The 24,173-nt window shown below is 47.3% G+C and overlaps 1 protein-coding gene across 2 annotated transcripts in view; it reads left to right on the forward strand.

The window, feature by feature from the left end:
• ABL1 (ABL proto-oncogene 1, non-receptor tyrosine kinase) overlaps positions 1–24,173 on the forward strand; it is a 60,525-nt gene that overhangs the window by 28,459 nt on the left and 7,893 nt on the right. The window contains exons 1-7 of one of the 2 annotated variants that reach the window (XM_072352396.1): positions 3,172–3,526; positions 9,742–9,915; positions 10,620–10,915; positions 15,421–15,693; positions 19,459–19,543; positions 19,908–20,085; positions 22,408–22,592. In XM_072352396.1, coding sequence (XP_072208497.1) covers positions 3,442–3,526; positions 9,742–9,915; positions 10,620–10,915; positions 15,421–15,693; positions 19,459–19,543; positions 19,908–20,085; positions 22,408–22,592 — 1,276 coding nt within the window. In that variant the 5' untranslated portion in view covers positions 3,172–3,441. Of the gene's footprint in view, positions 1–3,171; positions 3,527–9,741; positions 9,916–10,619; positions 10,916–15,420; positions 15,694–19,458; positions 19,544–19,907; positions 20,086–22,407; positions 22,593–24,173 lie in introns of those variants that run through there. The other variant, XM_072352394.1, reaches the window with a different exon arrangement.

Consider the following 24,173-nt stretch of genomic DNA (forward strand, 5'->3'; position numbering starts at 1 on the left):
CCAATGACACAGGCAGCTTTCTGGGGAGTTCACAGTCCTTGCATGGTCTCCCAAAGACAGCCAGCTCTGCAGGAATTCAGCCGTACCCTCTGCCTTGTTGCTACCTTAAAAAGGAGGATTCTGCCCTGCTGCTTGCAAGGAATTTCAAATAGCTGCACGTTTCTCTAATCCCACCACTTCTCAGTGAGTCCTCCGTCCTGAAGATTGCAGATAACAAACATCTGTTAAATCAGGGAGCAAAACCAACAAATGCACATGCTGCACTGCAAAACCTTTTGTTGTCTTGTTGGGGTGTGCACTGTGCTCCTTGCAACCTGCTGGGTTTATTTCTTTCCAGCTGCCAGAGGCAATGATGTCTCACTGTACAGGCAGAGAGCTTTGGGCTCTTGGTTCTCAGCTGGCTTGAGTGGGTTCTGAAGGAGGGAAGATTCTTTGCACTTTGAGCAGCCTTTGATCGGTAGGTTTGTGATGGAGGGCAGCTGGGGGGGTAGGAGAGGGAATACCTGCTCTAGAGAGATCATAGTGAGTGGGTTTTGGTTTTAATGCGCTGTTTTAACTAGCAGTGATAGATGCTCTTGTAAACATGCCAGCTGAGCTTTGAGAAGAGCTTTAAATGGAGGTGGAGTAATGGCCTCCATAAGCATTCCAAGCAGGGACTGAAGAAAGAAAGGCAGAGATGTCGGCACAAAACAGAACAGCAGCATCATCTGGGCAGTGGGACTGCAGCAGGGCAATGCCGGGAGGAGTCAGACCACTGAAGGCACAAAGGTTCATGGCTCAGAGCAAAAAGCAGCCTGAGCATGTCCTGATGTATCCACTGCTGGTGCCAGGGCCTGGCTGGGTCTGTAGCACACACAGTGTCATTCATACATTTCAACATAGGTTTATGATCAATCATTTCCATATAGTCATATACCAGGTAATGGTGTTACAATGTGTCATGTGGCTGTGGGAAGGACTTCATCAGAATAGAGTGACCCATGAATGCTCAAAATTACAAATAACTTTCATGCTGGGTAAGAATAATGCATCTTACAAGTGATGTGAATCAATTTGTTGTTGCTCTATGCATCCACAGACAGCAAAGTGCTTTACAGCTTGTGTTCAGTTCCTTTACACCTGTGGGGAAGTTCCCAGCTGCATTTACAGAAGAGCTAGATAAGGCACAGGTAATCCATAATGGGAAGGATTGCTCTTTTCCTGGTACTCTCCTTTGCTCCTTTCCTTTGCTCACTGTTTTGAGCTCCTTCTGATTCACGCGACTTCAAGTTGAATGAACCTATGGAAAAAATCCCCAGCATTTGGGCCTTTCAGCTCCATCATCTTTCTGTGTTTCAGAAGAGGGTTTTAAAATGAAGCTTTGCTTTTAAATGGGTGACGAGCACTCAAGCTGTTTTTCATGGTATCACAAGAAAATTGGCTCCAGCTGTTAGTGGGGTGGGACTACGCCAGAACTCACTTTCTGCTCATGGAGCCCAGTCCTTTCACTGCTGCTGTCTTGTATGTGGATGTGATCACTCATTTGGATAAGGCTGTCCTCAAATGTTGCATAGCTTTAAGAACAGGGTGAATAAAATAGCCTCTTAGAAGAAGCTCAGACATTAAAGCAGTTGGCTAAAGAGGCTTACGCTCTTGTATGAGCATAAACAATAAGGGCTGATGGCGTACTGGGTTGCATTAGCAAGAACATAGCCAGCAGGTCAAAAGGAGTGGTTATTTCTGTCTCTGGAGCTGGCAAAGCCACATCTGGAGGGCTGCGTTCAGTTGCCTCCTTATACAAGGAGATGTCAAAGCAGTGCAGGTTGGGGCTGCCTGGGGACAGGTGATGCTTGGGGCTGAGCTGCCTGTGCCAAAGGGGACTGAAAGGAGAGGAAAGGGAAGGCATTGTGCTCTGAATGGCAAAGCAAAACTGTTCTGCCATTCTGCAGCAGAGAGACAAGAGCTGAAGATTGCATCAGTCACTCCATAGTCCAGAAGTCTGCATGCTTTTCATGACAGATTTTACTCTTAAGATGCAAATACAACAAACATTAAAGGGATTAATGGATGTTAGCACTAAGAGTAGCAGCGTTTAGTGTGACACTGCCAATGTGGCTTTTATTTCTGTATCGCTAGCTAATTTCATGGCATGCAGTAAGTGCAGAGAGCTCTTGCTCTGAAGCATTTACGGTCTGGCTTGCTGTGACACAAATGAGGAAGCGCAGAAGGATGAAGTTTGTAGGGATCACACAAGCTTGGGTGCGTGGAACAATAAAGGGAATTAATTTTAGGCTTTATCTACAGAGGGAGTTATCCCAGGATAGCTCTTTGTGCTCAGCTCCCTGAGTGGAAGCACTGCTCCAACAGCAAGCTTCTTCTGCAAGTGGGTTAATTGAATTTGAAACGAGGCATTCTGGAACACCAACCCCAGGAGTTCACCAGGAGTGTAATCTGCCTTCATTCTGCTGCTGTAGGAACCCTAATTGTGTTGGCTGGGTGCTGCTGCCTCCGTACCTCCAGGGGAATTTTATGGGAATTCCATGCTCCTACAGCTGCGGCTGAACTCGAGGCAGGATGGGGATGCTCGTCACATGCAGACATTGCGTGCACGATGCAGGGTCTGCTCTTCAAATGTTGCTTCACCCTGGTTCCCTGAGCATGACATGGGCCTCAGCATGAGATGGTCAACTCAGCTTTCAGCTCCTCTTTTATTCCTCCCTGTTCTGTACCAGCTCTTTGTCGCAGTGCCTTCTGAAGCTGGGTGGGCAGGGAGCAAGTGGAGGGGCATCAGTTTCCTTTGAGCCTCTTTTGCTTCCATGGGATGGAGACCCCTCTCTGGAAGCAGAGGGAGGAAGAGAAGGCCTGAAGCAATGTCATCTGCTGGGTGATGGAAGCTGGCTGTTTCAATGGCAGGGTCCACGAGTGCTGGAAGGCAGAGGAGCAAGAGGCAGCCAGCAACCTCACCTTGGGCCTTTCTGCTCGGGGGGCACCTCGTGCTCTGAGCAGCCCGAGCTTTGGGAACAGAACGGGGATCTTGTAAAACCCCACAGCTGTATGCACAACCAGTCCGGTCTCCTTTATCAACAGCTGCTTACCTCGAATATACGCTGATATGGAACAAACAGATGCTGAACGTGTGTACCTCCCCGTCCGGCAGCAGCAGGGTTAAGGAGCGAGGGCGTAGCTTGCTGCCTGCCGTCAGGAGGCCGGCTCGGAGCTGAGGCGCGGAGGCTGAAGGGGGCCCTTTGTTGGCAGCACTCGGCACCCAGCGCCCTGCCCTCCTGCTGCATGGGGATGGCTGCAGTCCTGTTGGGGCCGGGGGACAGCTGGGTCCCAGAGGCTCTGTGCCTCTTGGGATCACCATTTTAAGTGGTACGGGGAGCGCTTCTTACCGGGTAACTTTGAGTGAGAAGAGCTGAAGGGAAGAAAGGAGACCGCACAGCTGAGGCCAAACTCTAACAAATGAAAATGTTGGAGATTTGCTTGAAATTGGTGGGCTGCAAGTCGAAGAAGGGGCTCTCTTCTTCCTCCAGCTGCTACTTGGAAGGTGAGCGGGATGGGAGGCCCCTTTTGGGGATGTGGGGAGGCCCTTTTAGGGACGTGGGGAGGCCCTCAGGGGGGCATGGAAACACTTTCTGGGGATATGGGGAGGCTTTTGGGGGAGCCGGGAGCCGCGGGGCTGTGTGTGCATGACTTTGGGACCAGGTGATTTTCATTAAGCGCAGCGTACAAAGGGAGCCCGGCTCTACCATTTATGGTTGTGAAATGTCAAGTGATCCCATGGCCGATCCAACAAACAAAGCCGTCTCCATGGGCCTGGGCTTCGGGTGTGCGCGGAGAAGGAGCTCCCTTCTCTTGGGGCTGGAAGGACTAAAGTTACTCTGGGCTAAGGAGGAGAATCTAGATGCAAATCAACTTGCTGAATACAGCAAAGTACTTTCTGTGTGTGTTACTCGCGGTCTGTTGGTTCCTTTTGGCTGTCCCTCTCTGTTGGCATTTCCCAGGCGGCCACACAGCTGAATTTACTTGGGCGATTGCTTTGAAAAACTGAATTTGAGCCATTCCTGTGAGTGTCGGAATTGAAACGTGAATGAACACTCAGGGAGGGCCGGAGCTGGGTGCCCTGGGCTGGAGACGATGTGCAGGGCAGCCCAGCCTGGCCCCATTGGGCACAGCACGACCCTGTAGCTGCGTCCCCTCGGCCGTGGCCTTGCTCTGTGCACTGCCAGGGCTTTGGCCGGGCCCCAGGAGGCTGCAGCCCGCCGTGCTGTGTTGGGCCGATACATTCCTCGGCTTCTTTTGTGTCGCTGGATGGAACTTCGGTAAAAATAAGCTGCGTGCCAGGAGTACTTTGCTAACTCATCAAATCAGAGGGAAGAAATGCAGCCACCTGACCGCGCGCAGCCTATGGCCGCCGGCTCTTGCTCAACTCTCGAATATTCAGCGGAGAAATGTTCCTCAAATTCATAGTTCAGGAATCTCAAAAACTACAAATGGCTGCTGGCGACGGAGCGAGACGAAGGGATCTCATAGCGGGAGGCTGCGCTCATCGGATGCGTGCAGCGGCTCTGAATAACTTTCTGTTGTCAGGGGGCTGTTCTTTTCTCCCTTTCGGTTCTCTCATCTTTTGCAAATCCTTCTGAAAAGTTTCACAGACATAGCAGGGGGTTGATGTGTGAATAGCGTGGATCTTTCCTAAGCGACCAAACGGTTCACTGAGCTTTTTCACCTCTGTTTGTGGCACTTTGCTGCTGTTGCACTGGCACTGGGCCCCCTGCTCTGCATCGGAGCCTTTGGATGCCCATGGAGCGTGGGCAAGGCTGCTGGGGGCCTCTGGGTCTGTTAGAACCAGGGCTGATGTGACCCGGTTCTACCCGGGCTGTTTGTGTGGGTTTTCTCTTTTGTATATTCTACAGCCACTCCCCCTCCCCACTTTGCAATGCAGTTGCATAATAGGATTAGAGCGCAGTTTGACTTGCTCCATGTAGGCAGTATCGAGTTAACAACATGATCAGGCACAGTAAATACTGCGGTATTTTCACCTTCAGCTTCTCTGAGACCTTGGCTGTGTATGTATTCATTTACTAAGGGATGGGAAACGAGCATTGGAAGAACTTTAAAACACTCTCCTGTCGAAGCCTCTACTCTCAGCACAGCACAGGACTGCAGCCAGCACCCACTGGTGTGTTACAGCTCCACAACCGAGATCTTAATGCATCTCCCCTGCACAGCTGTTAGGATATGGATAGTGCAGGACCCACCGTGATGCTCTGGTGGTGGTGGACCTCTTGGAAAGCAAAGCAAAAATGAAAGGAAAACAAAGGAGAGCTTTCTGTTCTTCCACAGCTAAAGGGGCCCCACACAGCTTTTGTGTTTAGGCTGTGGTGAGGTTGAAAGCCCTGCTGAGAGGGCCGAGCAGAAGAGCAGGGGGAGCTTGTGCCAGGGCAAAAGTGAAAGCCATTTGCCTGCAGTACGCTACAGATAACAGGTTCTTACAGGTGGGGCTCATTTGGGTGGAAACCACTAAAGCTTGCAGGCCTACAAAGGGCAGACTGGCAGATCCTCAGGAGGGGATAAGTTTGTGCTGAGGCCACCAGGCACATCCCTGGGAGCTGTGTGACATGGCCAGGCTGCTCCCTGCACAGCCTGCGTCTCACTGGAGCTTCTGGGGGGATTAAGAAGATGATGGTGATATCACTGGAGGATTTAACTCTGCTCTTGTCTTTGTCGCATGGGAAGCTGCTGAAGGCACGAGGGGGAAGCTGAGTTGCTTTGGAAGCTGAAAAACTGTGGAGAGAGCTGCTTAGAGGCTGAGTGGACCATTGGTTACATGGGGATGTGAGGGACGTGTCAGTGGGCACAGTGGGGTGGGCTGGGGTTGGGACTGTTGATGTGAAAGGGCTTTTCCAAGCTCAGTGTCTCTATATGCTGTGGCAGGGTGTGGGCAGACAGCCCTGCATGCTGTGTGTTAGCATTTGGCTGAACCTGAACTTGATCGAAAGTATGTTTTAACTGGTTGTATGACTACTGAGCTTCCACGCTGATGATGATTTTAGCTGGCCATTTTTTTGCTCTCAGTTTTATTCCCCCTAGTAAATATTATTTCTAAATGTGAGATATCTGAACTTCTGTCATCTGCTTCCTCCTTTTTGCCTGTGCCAAACTGAATAATTCCACCCTCGCTTCACACCAAGAAAGGGTAAAGAGTAGAAGGGACGAGGCACAGCAAGCACTGCTGCCAATCTGATCTGGAAAGCAGAACGTGTCCATGTCCCAAATAGGGGCTGAAATAGTCTCGCTGCCTTTTTGGGCTTGCTCTACCACTGAAAAGCAGAAACCTTGTTTAAAACCTGTCAGCATCCTCTTTAAAGCTGAGAACTGGTGGAGAGGCACTACTCAAGCCCTTTGTTTTCAAACCGAAACAGTTTCTGCCCTGCCAGCTGTCAGGTTGCCCATATATCCTTTCTTTTCCAGTGTATCTTGTTACAGTCAGAGCGGAGGAGCTCGGGGAGGAGCAGCCCGTAGCCATGGCCTCCCAGGGAAGAGCCTTCTGTTTGTGTCCCCCTTCTGCTTTCTGCTCTTCACCTCTTGGCCTCACATCTGCCATCGCTCAGTAGAGTTTTTGCTTTTAAACAAGCATTCTGGCTCTGTAGTGGCTTGCTGGTTGTGTGCTTGCTGTGGTGGTTCTTGCCTGTCCCATCCTTATTAAAATAAGTCTGGCTGCTGATGCTTGTTACCATCTCCCATGGATTGTGTTACCAGTTCATACAACTAGAGCTGTCTTCAGACCTAAAGCTGATCATCACAGGCCCACGTTCATCTTCCCTTCTCAGTCCTGAGCTGCTAAAGAATATGGGGCACTATAGCTGTAAATCTCTGTGGCTCTTATTCAGTGCTGTCCCTCCCCAGGGCTCTGAAGTGGGCAAACCTCACTACTTCTGCAGAGTAAAGCAACCAAACCAAAAGCTTCACTGCTGAAGTGTTCAGAAATACAGAGGTGTCATTTATAATTCAGTTGGATCTGGCTCCTCTTTCCCCTTCTTCTCTCAGACATTTTAATCTAAGATGAGACACAATTGTGATCATCTCGCAGGTTGGAAGATGGTATTTACTGTGTTGTTAAAGGGTTACAAATGGAAAATACCCAGTGGATGAGCTGTAGTGGAACCTGCAGGCTCATAGGAGAGTGAACTCTCCAAGAAGAAATGAAAAGATGGAAGTTAACAGAATGGTCTCTCAGAGTGAGTGGGTGAAGCCATGCCATTGGGGGTACTTAGCATTGGTAAGACGAAGCAATGCGTTTGACTGTGGGCCCTCTTCCACAGGCAGTGAAGCAGGCCAGAGGTACCTTCTGTCTGAGGATGCTGGTCCTTTCACCTTGAAGATAACCCTGTTCCATCAGGGATAGGGAATCTGACAGTGACCAGTAAGGAAATCAGTGTGACAAAGAGGCACAGAGCACAGTGCCACTTACCCTAATTTCATTTTAGGGGAAAAGAAAGGAAGGGGGAAGGTAAGGAGAGGAAAAGCTTTAGACAGCATGTGCTTTGACTCCAAAGAGATTACTGAGTGTATTCTGTTCTCCTTTGCTTTGGAAACCCTGTGGAAAAAACGCCAGCAGTTTGTAAGAGCACAGGATGTTTGTTTTGCAGGGAGACAGGAGGTCTCCTCCTTCCCCCGGGACTGCCTTGCAGTCAGCTGTGGAGGAGCTGCTTGTCATGCTGTTCTTCTGCCTCTTTTCCAGCCCTTCACTTACATTCTTTAAGGGAATTTGCTTGTGTTGGTCTGGACCAACATTGTTCACATCAGAGAACTTCTTACACGGTCCCTAGCAGTGATTCATGGCTTCGCATAAACAGTAATTAGCAGGGGATAGCTATGCTTATGAAATCTTTTGGTGTATGAACATAAATATCTCCTGGTGCAAACTTAATTTGGGGGAAAAGGAGGCATCCATATGGCTGATGCCTCCAAATAAAAGCTCTTGCTCTCTCATTTCCTAGTCTGGCAATGGAGAGTTGTATTTAGCTGGTGTGAGTGTGGAGCTGAATTACACTTCTGCCCTGGGACTCCTCCCAGGCATCCAGGTGCCACCTGAGCCTGGTGTGATGGAAGCATGAAGTTGTGGTTTCACAGAGCTGCAGCAGCAAGCTTTGTGGCTGCCTGGAGGGAATTTCAGCATGGTGATAACCAATGGAGCTGGGCTTGCTTCCTGCCCCATCACCAGTTGAGGACAGTGTCCTGTGGCACAGCAGCTGGTCTCATTCATCCAGGGGCCCTCTATTGAGGGGCTCCGTGGTGCTGTGAAGCTGTAGATAAGTACAGTGTAGGATGGGGACACCCACAGCTCCATAGGTGCTCAGAGCCATCCCCTGACCTCGGGTGTCTGCAGGGCTGGGGCACCACCACCTCTCTGAGCAGCAGTGTGAATGAGCTGCACTGTCTGCTGCTCTGAAGCACTATCATGTCTGGGCAGATTTAGCAGCAGATAACTCAGAGATGAATGCTGCTGACGGCTGACTGTACAGGGCAGCCAGACAGACCTGTCCTTTCTGGTTCTCTTGCATCATGGATCTGTATCCTGAATCTGCTAATAGCCTCCTCTAGGGGCCCAGACCTTTAGCAGCACGTGTTGTTACAGTCCATCAAGCTTCTCCCCCCGCATCCCACTCTGGGCTGCGCATGGGCCTGGCTGTGCTGGAGGCTGGAGGGGAGCCCGCCTTGGATTTCCGGCCTTCCTGTTGAATCAGGCCCCACGGGGCAGGCGTTTTCCTTCCTTGCTGAGGTTATGGCCGGCCCATAAGGCGCAGGGCCTGCTCTGTGCTGTGTTGGGCAGCATTGCTGCTCGCCGGCCATGTTTGAGTGGTAAAACGCTGATAGCTTCGTTTTCTGAATGGGGATCTCCTGCCTCTGACAGCCCCATCCCCAAAGCATGGATGTGCATTGTAGTGCAGACACATTGGCACAAGGGGCACTGCTCTGAGCAGCCCCAGCATCCTGGTGACATCCCAACAGCCTTCCCCATGGTTCGGAGGGAAGAATTGGCAGGAAGCAGTGGAACTGAATTCCCCAAGCTTACTTGGATGTGCCTAATATTGACTGAGCATTTCACACCTGATGTGCCTCACTGTGCACGTTCGAAGCTCAGTTTTTGGGAACTGGTTTTTCTCAAGGCCTCTAAGGCTCCTGCAAGTGCACGGTGCAGCATACGCTCGCTGTGTACTCCTTTGGGAAGTGGCAGAGAGGTAACAAAAACAACCCAGCTTTTACTCAAATAAGAGGAGAGATGGTTAAAAATAGTGCGGACTACAAAAATAGGTATCTAACTCCATATGCAGCGCATCTTATAAATCTCATCCTGCCCGACTTTCAGTGTTTCAAGTTCCGGTGATTTCATTTATAGGGTAATTAAGGGATTTGCATTTTAGAGGTCTTTGCTGCTTTCGGGTCTAACCTGTCGCAGCACTTAGGCAAGACCGAAGGATTTATGGAGAGCCAGGATGTGAGCAGCACTGCCTGCAGGCAGAGGGTTTCCTTCTGCTCCATGGCCAAGGCAGGCAGTTCGTGTGTTGGGATGGGGCTCTGCAGGCACAGAGTGGTGTGCATGTGGCAGAAGGTCTGCTGGAAGTGGATCTGGGTTTGTCCTCTGATACGTGAGGAGTGCAGATGTTGAGAAAATGAGGGAAATCGTAGCACGTGGGCTAAGCGGATGGCTTTTATCAGCAACAATGAACCTGCTTTTCTCCCCTTCTTTTCCTGCAGAAGCCCTCCAGAGGCCAGTCGTGTCAGATTTTGAGCCCCAGGGGCTGAGTGAAGCCGCTCGCTGGAACTCCAAGGAGAACCTCCTGTCCTGTCCCAGTGAAAATGACCCCCACCTCTTTGTTGCACTGTACGATTTTGTGGCGAGTGGGGACAACACTCTCAGCATAACTAAAGGTAAGAGAAACGTGCAGGATGGTATCAGGAACCAGCAAGAAGCACGGAAAGAAAAGCTGCAGTGGGATGGCTGAGTTATACACTAAACACTATGGAATTTTTTTAACTGTGGGAATTCTTCTTGACCAAATCTAAATATTTCTTGAAGCCATAACCTTTAAAAAGGTTCAAACTATTTGAGGTTTTTTGCATTGGACAAGACTGTGTCAGAGGAAGGTCTCCACTAAGAACAGGAGTTTGAGCTGTAAAATTGTACTAAGCTGATTTCAGATGTGGGTCTTTCTCACTTTCATTGTTCTCCAGAATGCAATCCTCCTATGAAAAATGACTGTGCAGATGCAGTGTTTTCTTACTTGATCCTCCCATTCCTTATGTGCACTTCAAGTCTGCTTACTTGCTAATCACAATAGATTTTTGTCATTTATCCACTCCTGGTCTAGCCCCATCAAGCCAACTGAGCTCAAAATGTGTTGGAATCTTTTATTAAGCTCAGACAGCATCAGAACTGCATGAGGATTTCACAGACCCTTGGAGCATGCATGTCATTTAATTTGGCTTCAGTGGCCCACTCAAGCTTAAAGAAACGCACATGGTCTCTGCTCAGTCAGTTACCCATTCTAATGATCTATAAGCCAGAAATAATCCATCTTTTTACTCTACTCCCAGATTTGTTATATCTAAATATGTTCTCTGGTTGTGCTTAGGTGAAAAGCTCCGTGTCCTGGGCTACAATCATAATGGTGAATGGTGTGAGGCTCAGACAAAGAATGGACAAGGTTGGGTACCCAGCAACTACATCACCCCGGTGAATAGCTTGGAGAAACATTCCTGGTACCACGGACCAGTGTCACGTAACGCTGCTGAGTACCTCCTGAGCAGTGGCATCAATGGCAGCTTTCTCGTGCGAGAGAGTGAGAGCAGTCCAGGACAGAGATCGATTTCACTGCGCTACGAAGGAAGGGTGTACCACTACAGAATAAACACTGCGTCCGATGGAAAGGTAGGCTGCAAGAGAAAGCCTTGCTGGAGTGCTTTGTGCACCGAGTGTTCAAGGTTGGGGAGTAATAATTGAAACATGCAATTCTGAGCCCCTGATCGCATTGTTCAGCATCTGTAGTTATAATGAACTGTGAGATTCTGACCAGGCTGTGATGAAACACGCTTATTCCTTTAGCCAGCTGCTGAGATATAACACAGCTCAGTAGCGAAACACCATCCTAGAGCTACATCAGAGCTGAGTGCAGTAGATACCATCAATACGATGTTATCTAGCAATGGATTTTCATTACATATGTTCAAAAGAACCGCTAGGATTGCCAAATCAGAGAAGTCTGTGCCTGTTGCTAATAGCCCTGTACGTTTCGGAACAGAATACCTTTTGAACCCTTATTCAGCCTCATTTTAAACTACTATTTTGATTTCTCCACAGTATTTCCATGTGACCACTGAAAATGGGTAGGCACCTTCTGATTTGTATGAACCCCTTTTCTAGTGTCATCTTCTTTCTTTTCGATCTTTATGTGCTACAGCAGTGCTGCGTTTTGTGGATGCTGCAGGGAAATGTTAACATAAGAATGAGGTTTTTCACAGATTTTTCTATGTTGGAATTTCATGGAAACATTTCTGCTGGCATTGTATTTCAGAAATGCTTGTTTAATGAATCTATTGTAAGCAGTATCTCTTTAGATCCTCTGCAGTAGTTGCAGCATGGATCTGGAGCATGACTGCTGAGGCTCTGCCAGTAGTTGATAGTTATTGAAAGTGGTGTCTATCCAAGTTATGGTGCTTTGGTTCTTCCCTTTTCCTCCTTTGTAGATGCTTTGTGGTGAAAATCAGCTCTGTGAGTTGCTGATGTGCTGCATACTCAGGGGTGTGCATGGTGACCTGCAATATCCTTCCTCCTCCTGTCCCTGTAGTTGATGTCCCTTTGACTCACATTGATGCTGGCAGATGAGCAGCGTGCACATGTGAACATTCTGAACCCTGGCCTCCTTCAGCTGGTGTAAATAAGCTTGTGTCCCTCATGCCATAGCACGTTCTTCATTTTAACTGCAGGAGTTTTTGGCATATGAAGGCTTTCATCCCGGCAGAGCTGTTTTTATCCCCCCCCAAAGCAATAATTTGTTCAGGTCTGTATTGACCAGGTCAACTGTTCATTTTCCACAGAGTTGCTTGAATTGGTGTTTTTTTTGATAAAAATGTGCAGGTCAGCACAATGCACTCAGAACAGACCTGCAGTCGGTGCTGGTTGGAAATGCAGAATGGAGAAGCAGCAATGGGGTGAGAGCTTTGGGAGGAGGCGGCTGTGTGCTGAGGGAATTGCGTTGTGCCATGCTGCAATTAGCAGCCTGGCACCTTAAGTCACATTTGTTTCCATTTGTGTTAACAAAACTGGGCAGCAGCGTGCTGCCTCTGCTGCCCACCTCCAGCCTGTGCTGTGGGCACCATGCTCTTCCTTTCACCTGCCAGAGTTTAGGGGTGAGGAGTACAGACAGCCAATATCTCAGCTTTCCCCTTGTGAAATGGAGGCTGCTGAATCTCAGAGCTGCTGCTGTCATGCTCCATTACCCGTGTTGCAGCACAGCGTGGCTCTGCAGAAGGAAAGCTGCTACCTCCAACTCCCTGAGCACCTGGGGCTGCTACAGCCTGCTGTATCGTTAGTCAGCCTGTCTGAGGAGTTTAGTGTCAGCAAGTGCTGCAGGAAGGGTGAGTGGCTTTGGTGGATTGTGTCCTGCAACTGTGAGAGCACGGAGCCTCTACAGAAATGTGCGTAACAACTGCTTGGCATGGGGGTGTGCTGTGTATCGCAGAGCCCTGTGCTGCCTTTTTGCTGTAAGAAGAAGGAACGACATGGGAGATGTGTACATCTTAGCTTTAGCATTGTTTGTGCAGAATGCACTGAGATTCAGCATCGGTTCCTCAGGGAACTTCTTCATTTCCCATTTTAATGGGATTTATTCTTCCGGACCACCTCGTAATGTTTTTTGTTTTAAGGAAGACATTCCAAATGACCTTTCTTGATTTGGCTGGCATGGTGCAGTTAGTCATTTGGTAAACCACTTCCGTGGAGCAGAGCGCTTGGTTTTCCTCACTTGGTAGGACTTGAGGCAAAGCCTTTTATTGAGTAACCAAACTGAGTAAACAGCATTGCCCAGCCAGCTTATGAAATCCTGCTGTCCTCAGCATTATGGGGCATTGGATGTGTCTTGCTTCTCTTGGAGCTTCCAGTGGCTTAAGTGTGCGCAGGTTAGCTCCTTTACTGTGGATCTCAAGCAGTTTTTTAGTGTAGCCCTTTCAGATTGTTGGCTGATGGCAGGGTGGGGAATGCCCTTGTGTTAAAGATGTGGTTAACACGGATCAGCACCCCTACCTCCAGTCTGAAAGAACATGGTCTGATGGGAGAAGCTGTGGATAAACTGACTTTGGGTGTCAGTGCTAAGAGTTAGTCACAGTCACAGAGAGAGGGGAGAAAAAACTACCTCCATGATGAGTGTGTGTGGTGGGCAGGTGGTCCTTTCTTCATTGAAACAGTAAACTTTGTGTATGTGAAGGCATGGAGTGCTGTCCCATGGCCTGGGCATGGTGATCCTGATTGCTGCTCCCCAGCCTGCTACAGGTTTGCTGTGAAAACCTTGGCCATCTGTTTAACTTCCTTCTCCAGGATCATATAATCTGTCACAGAAATGGGAATATTTCTCGTTTATGTGAGTTTTGGAGATCATGAGATGCAGGCATCAGAAAAGCAAGGACAACTTCCTTCTCTGTGGTTCCTTAATAATTCCAAGTGATCCAACAGTTCAGCATGATTTTACGCTTCTGTCCTCACTTTTGTGTGCATTTCAGTCCTCGGTGTAACATGGGAACAGCTTGTACTACTGCTCACACTGCAAGCTCTTCCCAGATTGATGTTGGTTTGCATTCCGGTTGTGCTGGCTATGCTTGGTGGTCTGAAGAACTGTTTGCTTCTTGCCACACAGCTGTAAGACCCTCCGTTAAGTTGGCACCCTTCTGTTCTCAGAACACATGTTTTTAAGGTGATTTCACCCCTGGCCATGACAAGTGTTGAGCTTTAATCCGCTTACTCACGTTTTGTCTTCCTGGGGTTATGCCGTGTGTCTGAGCTGAGCGTTTTACCTTCTGCAGTTCTTTTTAAAGCATCTGTGACATAATGTAGTTTAGCAATTGCTGCCAGTTCTGTCATCAGCCATCCTTAAGCCTTTGCCTAATTTTCAGACACTGAAGTAGGGAGTTGGGGAAGCAGGATGCTGAGAAGCCACTTCTGTCACTCTGAGTGCCCTGGATGATACAGCTGCTATTTTCACTCACCTTTTCATTTTCTTTATTTATTCGTAGTGCTCTTGTAACCTTCAGAACATTTGTTCTTCTCCAGTGCCTCTTATTCTCATTTTTATAGTAAATAGGTGCTTGCAAAGGAGCATCCATACAGAATCTGGCAGGCTGCAGTTCAAAGACTCCTCAAGTTTGACCTTTTTTCTTCCTTCCCTGCAAACCTGTTTTTCCCCTCTGCAAATGCATCTCCATTTTCTGTTAGACACATTCACTTATTGCTGGAGCTTCACAGATGTGTTTTTCTTTTTCTATCCAAGCTTTCTGTCTGGGGGGGAGGAAGTAATACTTGGCCACAGGTCTGGGATTTGGGGATGATTGGCATCCCTGTCAGCTTCTCTGCTTTGTGAAATGAGGCAGATGGATACTGCACATGCACAGCCCGAGCTGTTGAGTGCGTATCCAGTGAGTCAGAAAGTTTCTCCCTCTCCATCAAGTGCTACCAGCACCACTTCGTTCTTACTGTATTTGTGGCTTTTGTCACCTTCTGCAGCAGAATATTGATCTTGAGTGTGAAATTGGAAGTACTAAATTGTAGCAGGGAATCACTTGCCCATTGCCTTCAGTAAGCTTTTAGGCTCAAAATGGAGCTTCTCTTTGGTTGTTAAAAGGTAACAACATGGGTTCCCGTGCCTCTCAACAGATTCCTACTCAGCAATAATAATTGTGTTTCTGTTATTGATCTGTGCCCATCTGCAGCAGACCAGCTATCTTAGGCCAATGGCAGAGAAGCTACCAGTTTGCTGCTGCAACTTGAAGAAGTTAGGAAGGTAAAACATCATAATTGAAATAATAGTAATGTGATTGAGATACCTAGGTAGGAAATCCCTGCTGTTCAGAAACATCCCACAACCCTCACTGACCAGCCTTTTAAAAAGAAAACCCATTTCAAGCAACAGCATGCTGGTGTAGTGCTATTTGCAGCCATTCCTTCCATGCTATTTCAGCAAAGCGTGTGTGTTTTCTTCAGAATCTGTGCATTTCCCATGCAAATGTTGATATTTCTCAGCTCTGGTCCTCTGCAGAGCTCACAGTGTTGCAGTTCAAGTAGAAGTGATATGATGCTTCTCTATTGTGACTTTACAACGTCCTTTCTCCATGTGAATGTTCCAGTGTGAGTGATGTGACTGAGCTTTTTTTTCCTCCTTGTTCCCTTAGCTGTATGTCTCTTCAGAGAGCCGCTTCAACACCTTGGCGGAGTTGGTCCATCATCATTCAACGGTAGCAGATGGGCTCATCACCACTTTGCACTACCCGGCGCCCAAACGCAACAAGCCCACTATTTATGGGGTGTCTCCGAACTACGACAAGTGGGAGATAGAGAGAACTGACATCACCATGAAGCACAAGCTTGGCGGCGGGCAGTATGGAGAGGTGTATGAAGGAGTCTGGAAGAAGTACAGCCTCACGGTGGCTGTGAAGACCCTAAAGGTAGGACCTGCATCTCTGAGCAGTCCTGTTTGTCTCATTTGCAGCAGGAATTGAGTTCAAGCTGGCTGCCTTCCTCCAGCCCCATGTTACATTTGGGGTTGGTGATGGCTGTGCCTTTCTGTACTTTGGCCTAGAATTATAGGTAACTTGATGAGACTAAGCAAAGGAGGATGTTAACAGTGCAATTTTTGCTTTAGAGCAGGTGATATCTAACAGAAGTAAGTACTGCTGTGGCATCCCTTGCATTCGGGAGGTGGCAAAGGTGTGTTGATCATAGGCGAACGTGCTAATGCAAGTTGATGCCTTAAGGAGGGTTGTGGTCTGTGACTCAGCCAACATAAAATTCAAAGGCTGCATTTCAGGGAAACTCTTAATGCTTTGATTATCTGTCTCATGTGGCTTCTTTCCCAAAAGACAAGCTCCCTGTGTACCCAGTAGTCTTAGGCAATTGTTCACAGCTGTTTATTATCAGATGATACAAGAGGAGGAAAAAGTGTATCCAAGCTAAAGTGTATTAAAATTCGTAAGAGGGCTTAATGAGGGACTGGATAATCAGTTCTGCTTCTGGCTCTGCTCCCTTATTTCTGAGTCTTGGTCTCCTTGCCTCTTGAAATGCAAATAATGCTCTGAGTTCAGAAGGTCATTGCTTAATTCATTTATGTTTATAAATGTGTCTTGAGATCTTCTGGCACCATCCACGCGCATTGCATTTGATTGCTTAATAGGAGTTTTATGCTAACTTGACACCATGTTTTCTCTCCTCGCATGAGGACGTGGTTTGGTCTTGCAGAAACAAACAGAGGAGGGTTTTTTGTTTGTTTCTTCTTGGGTTTTGTTGCTTTTCTACGAAGGAACTTTTGAAGTGGTGAGAGCTGTATGGAGGTATAGTGTCAAGGGGAGAAAACTGCCTTGATTTGGGGAGAATATTTCTTCCTTACTGTCTGAACAGCGGCAACCTCAGTAGTTCTGGGTTGCTATGGCCGCAGAAAGTATTTCCATTTTGGCCTTCTGTGTATGGTGGTGATTCCCGTTCGGGCTCTCCAGTGGAGAAGAGCAGAAGCAGCAGCTTACACAGGCAGCGGGTGACACCTAGTGTTAGGGCCACCGCATGGGGACTGCGGGGCTGCTCTGAGCACTGTGCAATGGGACCGGGCTGTGAGCAGGGCAAGCAAAGAGTCCACACCATACACGAGAAAGACAAATTGCTTCCCGGAACATTCAGTTTGCTGCAGCATCTTCTTTCTGCTTTCTGGCTGTGAAGTGAGGATCCCTGATGTCTCCTGTCCCTCATCCGTACCAGGGTATCATTGTTGCATTCCTGTACCATCTCTGTAAAACCCATCAAGAAAGGCAAATGACGCATTGTGCCATCAAATCTCTGTTTGTGCATCGGAGAAACCTCAATACAGACCATGACTGTTGCGAATACATCCAATAAATATTTAATGAAACATGACTGAAAGTGGTTCATAATGTAATATGGAACAGCGTGTGCCACTGGGGAATGCAGGAATAACCAAAAAGAGAGTTAAGAAACACTTCAGTCTGCAATTATGCGCACTAAAACCATCCTTAAAAGCAAATTTATACTGCACCTTCTTTTAATCCATCAGTCTGCTGCCTGACAGGTGGGGTTATAGCTCCCTTCAAAGTTTTGGGAAATATTTAACAATCACATTTGTATTCTGGTTCTACATGGGAAAACAAGCCCTCAGCAGCTTCTGCACCAACATTCAAGTGACTCGCTTCATTTTCTGCCAGGGAATGTTTTTCACAACCTTATACAGTTCTCCTTGTTCCTTCCCTGTCTGCTCCAGAAGAAGGATGGAAGGGAGGGTTGAAGGCACTGAAAATCCATGCAGTTGGTGTTGTGGAGCAGCGCTCAGGAGCACCCATTTGTTGTTCAGTTTTCTGTCGTGTCCAAATGTAGCTCACAGCTAGCACAGAGCCTGGATCGCACCAGAAGACAAATGCAGCTTGCGCTGTTTTTCAGTCTCATGTAACTGGCAAGTGCAAGGCAACGTGTTGGGGCGTAGATGGTTCCCATTGGAATGTTCCATTGGAAACCCAGCAAGCTGCACAGGATGCAGCAGGATTTCAGAGGGTCTGCTGCCATGACATGGCATGTTCTGTTTGCTTTTTCGCTCCCGATCCTGTTGGAAAGGGGTAGGAGGGCTGCAGGGACTGGGCTGGAGCATCATGCCCTGTCTCAGTGCCTGTGCTTGTTCTGCAGCCCGCTGTGCCTGTGCCCCCAACTCAGTTCCTTGGGAGGGCTGTTCAGTGGTTGAACCACTGGGAGCTGCCCAGCTTATTTTAATGTTCATTTTTGACCCCAGCAGATGGGGCGTTACGGAGCCCTGCTGTCCCTTAGTGATGTTTGTGCAAGTCCAGGTTGAGGCATTGTCCTGTTTGGCTGGGAAAATACCGTATTGCTGCAAGTGTTTTATTTATCCTGTGGTTTTGTACAGCAGAAGATGGAAACTGGTAAAAAATTGTGCCATCAGATTTTCAGGGAAATCATTGTTACTGTAATTCTCCGCATGCATCCTTCCTATTAATTTGGTCAGTGAGAGGCAATAGATTTAAAACCACGGAGCAGCAATGCAGAGAAACAGCCTTGTGCAAGTCTGCATAGCATATATAAGATAAGTGCGTGTTTAGGGTCATTTTGCAACCTGGATTATTAACCCGGTTTCCTTTGCCAAAGAAAATGGTTTACAGTTCTGTTCCTCAGGACCTTTGGGTGATTCGTTTTGACAGAGCGTGTTCAGAAAAACACAGCTGCCAATCAAGCTAATTGGCAACGAATAGTGAATGATGGATTGAAGCTGTTTGAAAGAGGCTCTCATCGCTAACTGCAGAGCGGAGTGCTAGCTGGATCTTACAGCAGCAGCCCACTGTTATCATTCGCACCAGCAGCAGTAAATCCTTTCCAATCCTTCCTTAAAACACTTCGTCCATGTAGGCTGTCAACATTAATCCACCAATGGAAAAAAAAATATGGATTTAGAAAGAAACATTGCTTTAGGAATGGATCTGTATTTTTGCACCACTTTGAAATGACCTTCGGGCCGTGAGGGTATATTTGCTTCAGAATCTCTATCTTCTGAGCAAGATCGTATCTTCCTCAGCTTTCTGTCGTGCCAAGCAACTTTATGGGTGCTCAACAAATAGGTAGTGACACATCTGCCCAGGCCCATTGCGTCATGGGTCAGGCTCTAAATGCCAGGGATGAAATCTGTGAAACCTCAGGCTCTCAATCCCCCCCCACCGTCGGCCGTGCTTCTCTCTGCAGTGGGGTTTCCTTGCTCAGACCCACTGAAATATGGAGTTTGCATCTCAGCAGTTGCTCAGACCTTTGCTCGGTTGTAGCCTTCCTTTTGATTCTCTTCTTGTTTCATTTCTTTCCGTGCTGTTGATTTCGTGTGGGGTTTCTTTTTTCTTCTTAGGAACAGGCGCTCTGAGCTTTTTCCTTTTCAACTCCTGAGTGGTCCTGTGAGAGGCCCTTCACAAAAGGGATATGGATTTTCTCACTCCCCCAAAAAAAAGCTCCCTTACAATAAGAATGATAAAAATGTGTTTTTAAAAACCCTACAAAAAGAACCCCAACAAAACAAAAAATGTTCCTCGCTCCCTGGCTTTGTGATGTGGCTACAGGGAAAAACTGCCTTGAAAGAACTGTGGCTGATGCTGTCACTTTGCAGCTCTTTTTGTGTCCTCCTCTGTGCACGCTGTCCTTGCCAAAGCTTTGCTATTGTTCTGCAGGAGGATACCATGGAGGTGGAAGAGTTCTTGAAAGAAGCTGCAGTAATGAAGGAGATCAAGCATCCGAACTTGGTGCAATTATTAGGTAAGTGATAAATACCAAGCAGGGGGATTTGAACTAAACCCTTGTGCAGTGATATGGATGTTAAGGAGCAGATAAGCTGCTTACCATACCAAGGCTTTAAATACAGGCACTTATTGTCTGGCAGAATTCACAATTTGTACCGGTAATACATGATTTTTAATGATCTCGTCTCCCTAACGTTTTAAGTTGCCAGAGCCTGAAGCAGGAAATTAAAATCCTCTATTAACCAGTTCCAAGCAAAACTCATTCTCTGTACAATCTCCTCTATTTGCAGCCATTAGAGATATATGTTGCCTAGGATGACAGTCTTGAAGAGTCACTGATACTCTCAAATGTTCATAGCAAACTTTATCTTGCTCCATAGGGGTGTGCACACGGGAACCTCCTTTCTACATCATTACGGAGTTCATGACATATGGGAACCTGCTGGATTATCTGCGTGAGTGCAACAGGCAGGAGGTCAATGCAGTGGTGCTGCTGTACATGGCAACCCAGATCTCTTCGGCCATGGAGTACCTGGAGAAGAAAAACTTCATCCACAGGTACGAAGGGCACCGAGTGCTCCTGGATCTCAAGCACAAAACACCACCCAATGTATTTTGAGGTTGTCACGACCTTCCCTTCAGCTGCAGCCCATGTCCTGTGTTTAACCCCCTATCTGCTGTATTCTATGCAGTATGTTGACCTGTCTGTAGGATGGTCATCTAATGATTTTTCTCCATTTTTTTTCCCTTTTTTGAAGCAGACGTAGGTTAAAGATATATCAGTGCTTTTACAGCTTGAACAAACACCTTAAATATAAATGCTTCCTCAAGTAACAGGTTCTTAGTGGCTCACATAAACCTCTTCTCCTTTGTTGATTTCAACAGCCATTAAAGGCTGCTGCAGATGGGTGACACTGCTGGGTGTGTGCAGGTGCTCACAGCAAAGCCACCCTCTTAGTGCCATCTCACCCTGTGTCCATTCTTGTTTATCTCACTCTTTTCCTCCTCTGCAGAGATTATTGTCCACCGTTGTCCAGATTATTTGACTTTAATAAGTATCTTTGCAGTCCTAAAGTCCCAAAGACTCTGACCTTTAAGTGTGCTGCAATTATGACCGGAGCTTTGCATTCTTTGTCTGTAGGAGCGACCTCCTAGCAATATAATGACACATCCTGTGCGAGGGATGAGAGCTGCTGAGTTCAATACAAGATGTTCTCTGTGCCACAGTGTGACCTTTCCTGCCCAATTAGCTAGAATATAGAATTAGCACGTGTTTTTTATAGAGGCAAATATGAAGATCGCGTGTAAAGTTCTAGGTGTTCCTCAGACATGCCTTGTTTTTGCTGCCTGAAAGAGCTGTTTAAATGCTTCTGTCAGTCACTGAAGCAAGCGGTGATGCTGCAATTAAAATTTCCACCCTTTGAATTGCTCTGTTGAAAGTATTCCATCCCTTCAGCCTGTAGGAAGCGAGCTTTAAAATCTGCCTTGTATGAATCCCGTTTGTCTGCTCTCCCGTTCGTTTCAATTCATCTCATTTCTGATGACCCATTTCTCTAAAATAAATAGTAGCGTTTTTCCTTATCAGCCACCCCCATACCCACCTACCCAATTATTTTAAGAGTGTTGCCACCATTCACATCCGTGGATTCAAATGCTCGGCTGTGACCTCATTTAATGAATCAGGAAGGAGGAGGAATTTGATTATGAAGAGGAGCTTTTATTTAGGCGTACATTGTAGTAATCAGAATTGATAAGAAGATACATTCAAAAACATTGTGAAAATATAATGGGCATCTAGTAAGGTGTACTTTTTTTCCCCCTAATTCATTCCCATTGAGCAGAACAAGGCAAAGAAATAGCAGTCTCTGCCTTGTATCTAAAGAAGATCTCACCTTTTCTGGTAGAATCAATTTTTAGTTCAATGTAACATAATCTGAAAAAGTGCTTTTAATGAAACCTGGTATTAGGAGAAATGTATTTCTGTGCTTTACATTGCTATGCAGTATTGCTGGCAGCATGTTTGAGCTGGGGGGGGGGTGGTGGTGGCAAATGCAATGTGTGCATCTCTCACCTGCCAAGGTGAAAAAACACGGAGGAAAGGCTCTGTCTGCTGATGATCCAGTCTTCTGAAAACAGAAGTACTGATAGCAGAGGCCGGGGTAGTTTGAGAAGGGCAAAACCTCTCCTGTTTGAAGATTAGGGCTGAAAGGGTAAGAAGAAACTGCTGTCCTGCAGCTGCCCACACAGGCTTTGTTCTGCCTCCTCACTAGGCAGCTGGGGTTGCTGCTTTTATGGGTGCTGTCACTGAGTTGCCCGTATGGTCACCGATGCCTTTTTTTTATGGGGGAGGGTGGTAGAAAACATGATGCTGTAAGATATGTGATACTTGGGAGGGAGGAGGGCACAGCTGGGAGTTAAAGCTGGCACTGAGCAGGGACTGGGAGAGGAGTTCTGAAGGGTGAACGGTGGTGTTTGGGTCGATGGAAGTGTTAGAAAGGTGGGCAAGAAGGGGAGGCACTGCGACGTCTTGAATTCAGCGCTCATCCTCAGCTATTGATAACTTGAGCACTGACATTTCTTTACATTATTTTTATCCTGAGGGTGGCAGCTTTTATTGAAAGTGAGGGGGTTCTTGGAGCTTTCATTTTGCATTTAAGAAAAAAAAAAGAAGAAGAAGTTGGGCTGACAGTCTTACAAAGCCGGAATGGAAAAGAACTTTCCCTCTTCCATGTGTGTGCAGAGCTGCATCATTTCTGTGTAATACCCTGATCAGAATAATCACATTCCGGCCCAGGCTTCTTTGGGAACTGCAAATTTCATTGCTTTTGCTAGGAGTGAGAGGATAGACTTCTCATTGCTTGGTTTTGTTTTTGCTTTTAGGGACCTCGCTGCCAGAAACTGCCTGGTAGGGGAGAACCACTTGGTGAAGGTGGCAGACTTTGGCCTGAGCAGGCTGATGACAGGTGACACGTACACTGCCCACGCTGGGGCCAAATTCCCTATCAAATGGACGGCACCAGAGAGCCTGGCCTACAACAAGTTCTCCATTAAGTCTGATGTCTGGGGTAAGAATTTGCATGAACAAATTAATTCAGATGTACGGTCTTGTACAACCTTTGTTTCCAGGGCTGTGAAAGGAGGACGCTGTGAAATGTTCTGAGCTGTGTTGTATCAGAGTGCAGGAATTAATCTCTGCCAAGTCTGTCTTGGAGTGGAGAAGTGAGGATGCAGACCTGGCTTTCCATGTTTGAGTCATTGACAAGTATGAAAACAAAGGACACCGTGGTGTTTATAGAGTTGTATGAAATGGGGCTGGAGGGCAGCCGTGCTGCTGACTTGATGGAGCTCTGGCACAGAACTGTAAAGCAATATATTGCTTTATCTCCAGGAACTTTCAAACTACTTTAAGGAGAAAAGTGAGGATCTGGTTCATTTTATGTTAAAAAATTATGTGTGTATCTGTCTGTCTGGTGATAGCTCCGAGCTCGTCTTTCTGCATTTTAAAAGAATAATCTTTGGAATGAGATGAGCAGAAACAGAGAGAAAATTTGATGACAAATGGTTATTGAAGAGCCCTGAGGTGCTGGTGATAAGACTAGGCTTAGCTAAATGGAGCTAAATTCTATGAAATCTGACTGCAGAAAAATCTCATTCTACTTCTTTTTTTTTATCAGCCTTTCTTTGGGTTTTCTATCTCTTCCGTAGCTATTGGTCAGATCCTCAGAAGTGCCCGGTGACACACGATAGAAGTTTGCAAGACTTCATCCCAGGGGTACATTGAAGACATTACCCCGAGCATCTCCTATGTGTTTAAAAGATCAGACAGTGGTGGAGCAGCAGTGAAGTTCTCTGGAGTTTTGAGGAAACGGTGCAGAGAGAGGCTTTATTTTGAAGGAAATCGTAGGGCACAACTGATCCAAAATGCTTTAGAGATGAGGGAGCTGAGCTAAGCTTTTCTCCTGCTCCGAGCTGCTGTGTGACGCTGCTGGCCGCGCCGGGTGGCTGCAGGGAGCCCTTGTTGTACTTCAATAGTAGAGTGCTCTGGGAGGAAAGATCTGAAAGGGATATTGGGTATCTTTAATTAGGGTTGGTGTGACCTTGCAGAGTGACAGACGGTGGACTTGGGGATCTGATCAGAGCAAGCTGGCTGTCCCCAGAGGTCACGGCTGCTGCTGGCCATGCCAGGGTTTAGATGCTTTTCACCTCGCTGCCTCCAGACAGAAATCAAAGAAAATTGTGCACAGAAATGTCTAATGTAAATTGCCCTTGGTGGTGTTACCATGTAATGTGATGTGATTTCCTTACTTATGCAGAATTGTAATCGCTTTCTCTTCAGTTTAAGACCAGAATAGGGTGACTGAACCAATTACATGCAGGTTGTTGAACTGGTGTTGAGTCTATTCTGCATGGCTGACTCCTGGGTTAGCTGCCTGACCCCGGTGCTGACCTGCATCCCCGCTGAGTCCGGGGACTTGAATGCCTCCCCTGTTTAAAGAACCTTTTTGTGCTCTCCCCTTTTCTGCTCAGCTTTCCCCATGACCAAAATGTCTCACGCAGACTTGGTCTCGTTGGTAGCAACTACTGAATATCTCTCACAAAGCAAGGCCCCCTTTTCCCTTTCAGTCTGCAGCTAAACAAGGGCACCC

Source organism: Excalfactoria chinensis, chromosome 18 (genome assembly GCF_039878825.1).
Source record: "Excalfactoria chinensis isolate bCotChi1 chromosome 18, bCotChi1.hap2, whole genome shotgun sequence".
Taxonomy (NCBI): domain Eukaryota; kingdom Metazoa; phylum Chordata; class Aves; order Galliformes; family Phasianidae; genus Excalfactoria; species Excalfactoria chinensis.